The following is an 8325-nucleotide window of genomic DNA, read 5'->3' as shown; positions in this document are numbered from 1 at the left end:
GATTTTGTTGTTAGTTTATATATCTTCTTGAAAGTGTCTAATAAATTTTAAATGTAAAATCTATTAAAATACTTCTTTCATTTTAAAAAATAGTTCTATCTTAAATTTATTATTATTTAATTATAAAATATATTTTTTTTTTGATTGTATAATATATGATATATGATGAAATTTTGTATGAATAAATTGAGTTATATATGTACTTTTATTTAGTATAATTTCATTAAAAATTATATAATACAAAAAAATTACTTGATGTTAAATTAAAAAAAAAAAAAGTAAATGCAATGTTATACGGAGTATTTAAAAACTAAAGTAAATGCAAGATTATTAGTTTGGGACAAAAGGATTATAAGATTTAGTGTAATTGTTTATTACTAGTATTTAATTATTTATCTACATATCCAAGTAGAAGACGTGAGACTCGACATTTGGATTCGTTATAACTTTTTCGTCAAAAATTCAGCACAAACGAACACACGGTAATGATTCGGTACGACACCAACCTCTTAACATCTGGTAGTCTCACCAACCAATCTTCATCATCACCCGTACCAATCAAATCTTAACCGTCCATTTCATTCCACGTGTCACTTCTAACTGTCTAACTGTTTACACCCTCTCACCATATAACTACGCAACAAGCCCATCCGTATAGATTCTCATACCGGAAACCCTTTCCGACCGACCACCATCTCACCGGAAAACTACAAAATGTCATCGGAAACGTCCAAAACCACGTCGGAGATAATCACCGAGCTTTCCTTATGTTTACCAGGCGAATCACGATCCAAAAATTTAACAATTAAAAGAAAATTCTCGGATTTTAAATCAAACAGAGATGTTGATTCTGATGAATGCTCGGACGCTACAAAGCCTTCAACTCAGAAGTATGTCTCGATTAATCTATTCAATTAATTTCATTAATTTTAATTAATTCATAATCTGATATGAATTGAGCGTTATAGGGAACTAGCTGTAGGATGGCCACCGGTGAATTTGTACCGGAAGAACGCTGTTAAACGTAATTTTAAATTTGTAAAAGTGGCCGTTGACGGAGCACCGTATTTAAGAAAAATTGATTTGGAATCATATTCAGATTATCGTCAATTTCAATGCGGTTTGGAAGATATATACTCATGTTTTACAATTGGTACGTACATTTTTAATTTGCATTATATGTATAATTGTTGTATGATTAATTAACTAGTGTAATTGTATTGATAATTAATTGATTAAATATATATGTGACAGAAAATATATTGAATGAAAAAAAGTTGATGGATGGAATAAAATATGTAACAACTTATGAAGATAAAGATGGAGACTGGATGCTTGTTGGTGATGTTCCTTGGAAGTAAGTATTCGTCAAACTAGACAACGTACATTTAAGTAAAAAATAAATTCTCGTTTTAAGTTAGCTGAAAGTTAAAAAAAATTTCACCCGTTTACCAGTTTTACATGCCACCCATGGTCATCTCAACAATTTAGAAGATCATGAGCGAAACGAAAAATGTAATACTTGTTTATTGATTTGTATCTTTCAGGATGTTTGTGGAGACTTGTAGGCGAATAAGGTTAATGAGAAACTCGGATAATGCCCAAAGAAGAAGTTCAAAATGTTCAGTTTCGAGTTGTTGAACTGAAGAGTTTAATGATTCGTGGTTTTGAATTTTGGGCGAAATGGATGAATGGTACAAATTAACGAATAATTAGGAGAATGAATGATTAGTAGTATATTATACGCGGATTATAAACTTATACGGAGTAGTAGAAGTGTAGAATATAGTTTTATATTTAGTATTTTTTTAGACGGTGAAATCTGGTTTGATTTATAAATAGTCGTGTGTTTTCGTGGATCACGGTTTCAACACCATTATAAGTTGTTAGAATCATGAATTCATGACGTAATTATATGAACATTTTTTTCTCAACATTGGATTGAGATTTGATTTGCGGAAATATTGTTTGTGTTTGTGCAAATCTATAGATTCTATCATATTGCTAAAATGATGACATAATAAAAAAGCAATTTTCTTTGTTAAAAAAAATTTAAAAGAAAAAAGAAAAAAATCTAGGCAATCTAGATGACATCATTAATCATTTAATTTACAATTAAAAATATAATCTTTATAATTATACGCACTGTTGCAAAACACCCCGTCTCGACCCGTCTCGACACCCGTCTCGACAGTTTGGTGACTAGCCCGTCACGTCTTGAAGAAAACCGTCTAATATGACAGTCAACGGTCAAAATTCGGGTCAAAGTTGAAAAAAATCAGGTCAAAGTCTCTCAAAATTCGGAAAAGCCAGAAAGTCGGTAAAATCGGTCAAATTTGTCGTATTTTAGTTTGAATTTTCTGTATTATATTAATGGTGATAGCAATTATGAGTACAAATTAGTCAGTTAAAGTTTATGGCTTTAAAATATGTACACATATATACATTTATATACTTATATATATATATTTAAAAGTCAACTTTAGTCAACGTCCGTCTCGACCCCGTATCGAACGTCTCAACTTTTTTAGGACCCGACCGTCTCGACCCCGTCTCACGTCTTTTGCAACCTTGACATATACAATTATATGACGTAATTAACCATCATTTTTCTAATTAGGAAAATAAAATATAATATAATATTCGCTTCAAAACGGATTATGTAGATTGATTCTCATTTCAATAAAAAAAAATTGTTTTTTATTTTACGGAATATATTAGATAAATTAACAAAATAACATTCCCACTAATTATGCTACAATTGCGATAGATTACAACAATCTATAGATTCTATTATATTGCTAAAATGATGACATAATAAAAAAGCAATTTTCTTTGTTAAAAAAAATTTAAAAGAAAAAAGAAAAAAATCTAGGCAATCTAGATGACATCATTAATCATTTAATTTACAATTAAAAATATAATCTTTATAATTATACGCACTGTTGCAAAACACCCCGTCTCGAGCCGTCTCGACACCCGTCTCGACAGTTTGGTGACTAGCCCGTCCCGTCTTGAAGAAAACCGTCTAATATGACAGTCAACGGTCAAAATTCGGGTCAAAGTTGAAAAAAATCAGGTCAAAGCCTCTCAAAATTCGGAAAAGCCAGAAAGTCGGTAAAATCTGTCAAATTTGTCGTATTTTAGTTTGAATTTTCTGTATTATATTAATGGTGATAGCAATTATGAGTACAAATTAGTCAGTTAAAGTTTATGGCTTTAAAATATGTACACATATATACATTTATATACTTATATATATATATATATTTAAAAGTCAACTTTAGTCAACGTCCGTCTCGACCCCATCTCTACCCCGTATCGAACGTCTCGACCTTTTTAGGACCCAACAGTCTCGACCCCGTCTCACGTCTTTTGCAACCTTGACATATATACAATTATATGACGTAATTAACCATCATTTTTCTAATTAGGAAAATAAAATAAAATATAATATTCGCTTCAAAACGGATTATGTAGATTGATTCTCATTTCAATAAAAAAAAATTGTTTTTTATTTTACGGAATATATTAGATAAATTTACAAAATAACATTCCCACTAATTATGCTACAATTGCGATAGATTACAACAAATTATATGGAAAACAACGTCAATTTCGTTATATATGAAAAATAACATACTCAAGTAGTCCTTTAGAGATACATGTGTTAGACCCGTATTTTATTTGTGCCTTATTACCATCATCAATTTACCCCCTTATGTTTGGCCTTAATGACAATTTATACCCTACCTAATTTGACAGTTATTTAATGGAAATAACTGTCATAACTATAAAATAAATATGAGGGTGCGTGGTTTATTCTCTGCATAATATCAATTCAAGATTCTCTGTAGAACACCAATTATTCAAGAGAAAATCCCTCCATTGGATTATTGATATTACTGTAGGAATTGATCAACCCTAATCATGGCTTCATCATCATCAAACCCTAAATTGATTCTTCCATCATCAAGTAAGTTTTCCTTTAATGTTCATATTATTAATTTGTGATTACATGTTATGATTGATCCTGTATGATGATAAATTAATCAACATGTGGTATCATGAGCAATTAAAATTACATGTAATCCTATATTGAATTTTGACTTTGAACATTAAAACTAATATCCGTATTCTGATTCAAGAATGGTCATTGTTTACTGACTTATGTGATTCATGTATAGTGAACTATTAATTGTTACGTAATGGATTTTGGGTAATCAGTTCATGATACGAATTAAAAACAAATCAATTATTCTTGAATTAAAAACAAATCAATTAAATGGTGTGAATTACTATGTATTGAATTCTTTGTTATAGTAATCTGATGCGAATTAAAATTTATTCAAGAAACATAAAGATTACTTTATTGGTAGTAATGGACCGTTTCAATTAATGATTGTTATTTATTGATTTATGTAATTCACGTTTGAACGAATGATTTTATGTATAGGGAGTAAATACTATAATGATCAAATAAAAGAGTATGCTTTTGACGTACTAGTAATAAGATACATCATACATGGATATGTTTAACTTTGAGTGGGTTTGACTAATTGTTATGAGTGGGTTGAATAATTAAGAATTGCCTTTGTTTTGTATAGTGCTATTCTTTTCATAGTCAAACGATTGCTTACTGAGAATTGCACAGAAAAATAACTTTATGTTTTAATCAGTATCCAAAATTTTGTTTCAATCATAAAGTTTGATTGCAAAATTTGCTTCAATCACTGATCAATGTGTTTCAATTAGTATGGAACAGTAGATTGCAAAATATCTTTAACTACATCGTGACTGTTTCTTGTAATTTGTTGTAGTCTTATTAAATGATTATATTGATATGGATTGATTCATTCTTATTATGACACTAATACTTTTATTGGCTTAACAAGGCTTACTGTACTCTTAAAACGGTGTTGAAATTACACAAATTTTAATAAGAATGAATCATAACTAATTTAATCAATGGTAACTTTTATATTAATTTAGATAATCAGCCCAACGAATGATTGTTTAAATTGATGTAGAAGTTTAAGTAATACCATTGTATATAATTTTTTAAGTTGTTCACTCATTGAACCCAACGGCTATTTGTGTGTTAACTTAAACAATGATATATATATATATATATAAAGCATAATTGGCATGTTTGTTACGTTTCTGCCCAACGGTGACATGTAATATGCATGAATGCTTAGTGTAGTAAAAGATGTCTAATGAATCTATTATCAACTAAACCAACGTAAGGTTGATAATGGAGCACAACATCTTATGTGCCTATTATTTTGGTGTTCATAATAGGTTTTATGTTTATACTAACACACTTGACTTTATTTACTTATATCCCATTAATTATTTATTAGCCTTATTTGAGCATGCATTTAATTGTCAATCTATTTCAGCATCTACCTCAACTTCTAATACGGGTTACTTATCCGGAATTGAACCATTAACGGGTACTATTTTTCAACATGGAGAGATCAAGTGAAACTTACTCTCGGAGTAATGGACCTCGATCATGCACTTCGTATTGATCCTCCTGTTGCACTTACTGATGCCAGTACATCAGATCAGAAATGTGCTTATGAACAGTGGGAGCGCTCTAACCGCATGTGTCTCATGATCATTAAGAACTCCATATCCGTTGCTATTCGAGGAGCCATTCCTGACTCTGAGAATGCAAAGGAATACTTAAACTCCGTTGAGGAACAATTTAAAGGGACTTCAAAGGCCCATGCAAGTACTTTGATCCTCAAAATGTTGACTACCAAGTATGATGGGGTTAGTGGTGTACGTGAGCATATTATGATGATGAGTGATATTGTGATGACCCGGAAATTTCTGACCAAATTTAAACTTTATCTTTAAATGATTTAATGTTTCCGACACGATAAGCAAAGTCTATGAAGTTGAATTTCAAAATTTTAGAACTGTTTTATGTATTAAATTATATTTGACTGCTCTCGACGATTCATGAACAATTATATGTATGTATATATATATGTACAAGTAAAAACGACTTTCCTACCGTAAAACACTATTTGCTACAGTAAAACACTATTTGCTACAGTAAAACACTATTTGCTACAGTGAAACCGTGTTTTGCTACAGTAAACACTATTTGCTACAGTAAACACTATTTGGTACAGTGACACTATTTGATGTCGGCGAACTAGTAAACAAAAACAGGATAAGGCGGCCATGCGATCCCATGGCAAAAACACTGAAAACTCATGCGATCGCATGAGGTACTGTAGCAGGCCACATACTATAAAAGCTCGATCTGGTCTCCACTCTCCACATATTATTATTATTTTTTATTATTATTATTATTATTATTATTATTATTATTATTATTATTATTATTATTATTATTATTATTATTATTATTAATATTATTATTATTAATCTTATTATAATATTATTATTAGTAGTAGTATATATACATAAAATACTACGACGAGGTCATGAGCGTGTCACCTTCAAAATGGGTTTTTGAGCGGGATAGAGCTAAGAAAATTATGGGTTATTGTCAAGGAGGTTATGGGTAATGTTCGAGGGTATATTTGTGAATCAAATCTAGTGTTTATCATCTCTGTTGCATCTACGTACTTTCCTACAATATTTAATCTCAATATTGATACGTAAGCACTCATATTTTATCTTTTATATATTAATTGTGTATCCATGTCTAGTGCTCGAGTATATATATTTATATATACGCGTATGCTAATTTTCGTCGTTAAACAGTTTATAATAGATCACGAATTAAATACATATATTACTGGTAAAAGGTATATGATATACATGTTTTTGGAATGCTGGCGAAAAATCAATAACTTTTCATTTAGATATCGAATAGTTTTGATGAACGGATCAAAAGATATGGTCAACTGAATTATAATTGACATTAATTGGAATTGCTTTTTGAATCTGCAATCAATACTTAAACAACTTGTTTACGAGCTTGATAAAATGGATTTTTGAATATTACCAACCGAGTAAATGAATCCTTATATAAGGTACGTCTCGCTTGTTGAACTATTGTCAAAATTGACTTTTTGAAACAACTTTGAATAACTTTTGTATGTCAATTTCGAGCATTAGGATTGTGATACACTATGACCTGACCTAGCTTGATAAACAATTATTGACCAACATATGTTCTCTAGGTTGAGATCTACGGTTATTTGGTAATCCGAGTTTCGATCACATTGTGGTGAACGACTTTATATTCGGCTAAGGTGAGTTTCATTTGCTCCCTTTTTAATTGCTTTTGCAATCTATATTTTTGGGCTGAGAATACATGCACTTTATTTTAAACGCAATGGATACAAGTACATACTAAATTCTACACCGAGTTTGAACCGAAAATCCCTTAGCTTTGGTAACTAGTAACTACCAGTTATAAGAACTGGTGGGCGCGAGTAGTAGTATATGGATCCATAGGGCTTGATATCCCCGTCCGAGCTAGAGCACTAGCCTTTTAACGGACGTATACTATTTGAGAAGCGTACACGTTGGTTTGCGTGTATTTATTAAGATGATTATACAAAGGGTACAAATTATATATACGTTAAGTTTAGTTACCAGGGTGCTCAATTTCGTAGAATATTTTGATAAACGTTTCTGGATTGAACAACTGAAATCTTGTGATCCATCTTTATATACAGATTATGCAAAACATACAAACTATGAACTCACCAACTTTTGTGTTGACACTTGTTAGCATGTTTATTCTCAGGTTCCCTAGAAGTCTTCCGCTGTTTTCTTATATGTTAGACAAGCTATGTGCATGGAGTCATACAGGACATATTTTTCAAGGAAACGTTGCATTCACCAAATCATCACCATGTATCTTATTTTGACTGCATTGTCAACGGAATTACTATTGTAAACTATTATTTACGGTGATTTTCTATATGTAGAAATCATCAGATGTCGAAAACCTTTGATTTAAATATTCATTTATGGTGTGCCTTTTCAAAAGAATGCAATGTTTACAAAACGTATCATATAGAGGTCAAATACCTCGCAATGAAATCGATGAATGACGTGTTCGTCCATATGGATTTGGAGCGATCGTCACAGTTGGTATCAGAGCGTTGGTCCTAGCGAACCAGGTCTTGCATGAGTGTGTCTAACTGATAGTGGTTAGGATGCATTAGTAAGTCTGGACTTCGACCGTGTCTGCATGTTAAAAGTTTTGCTTATTATTTCTTGTCGGAAATTACATGTTTATCATTCTTAAGTCTAGACACGTTTTCCTGCATTTATTGCATAAATAGTGTATAGACAAAAATTCATATCTTAGCGTATCTG

The 8325-nt window shown here is 30.9% G+C and overlaps 1 protein-coding gene across 1 annotated transcript; it reads left to right on the top strand.

Moving 5' to 3' along the window:
* The first annotated feature begins 694 nt into the window (after positions 1–694).
* LOC139873401 (auxin-responsive protein IAA1-like) lies at positions 695–1902 on the top strand. Its single transcript, XM_071861334.1, has 4 exons — positions 695–890; positions 969–1153; positions 1255–1357; positions 1548–1902. The coding sequence occupies exons 1-4, from the start codon at positions 715–717 to the stop codon at positions 1639–1641; spliced, it is 558 nt and encodes a 185-aa protein (XP_071717435.1). The 5' UTR covers positions 695–714; the 3' UTR covers positions 1642–1902.
* Positions 1903–8325: the final 6423 nt, after the last annotated feature.

This window comes from Rutidosis leptorrhynchoides, chromosome 10 (genome assembly GCF_046630445.1).
Source record: "Rutidosis leptorrhynchoides isolate AG116_Rl617_1_P2 chromosome 10, CSIRO_AGI_Rlap_v1, whole genome shotgun sequence".
Lineage (NCBI taxonomy): Eukaryota > Viridiplantae > Streptophyta > Magnoliopsida > Asterales > Asteraceae > Rutidosis > Rutidosis leptorrhynchoides.
Note: the sequence above shows the minus strand (reverse complement) of the source record. Positions and strands in the feature narration are given on the sequence as shown.

What these genes read in the sequence shown, in the direction of transcription:
- LOC139873401 (XM_071861334.1), top strand. Translation starts at nt 715, where the DNA reads ATGTCATCGGAAACGTCCAAAACCACGTCGGAGATAATCACCGAGCTT. An exon ending in ACAAAGCCTTCAACTCAGAA is followed by an intron (nt 891 to 968) that starts GTATGTCTCGAT and finishes TGAGCGTTATAG; the next exon opens with GGAACTAGCTGTAGGATGGC. An exon ending in ATACTCATGTTTTACAATTG is followed by an intron (nt 1,154 to 1,254) that starts GTACGTACATTT and finishes TATATGTGACAG; the next exon opens with AAAATATATTGAATGAAAAA.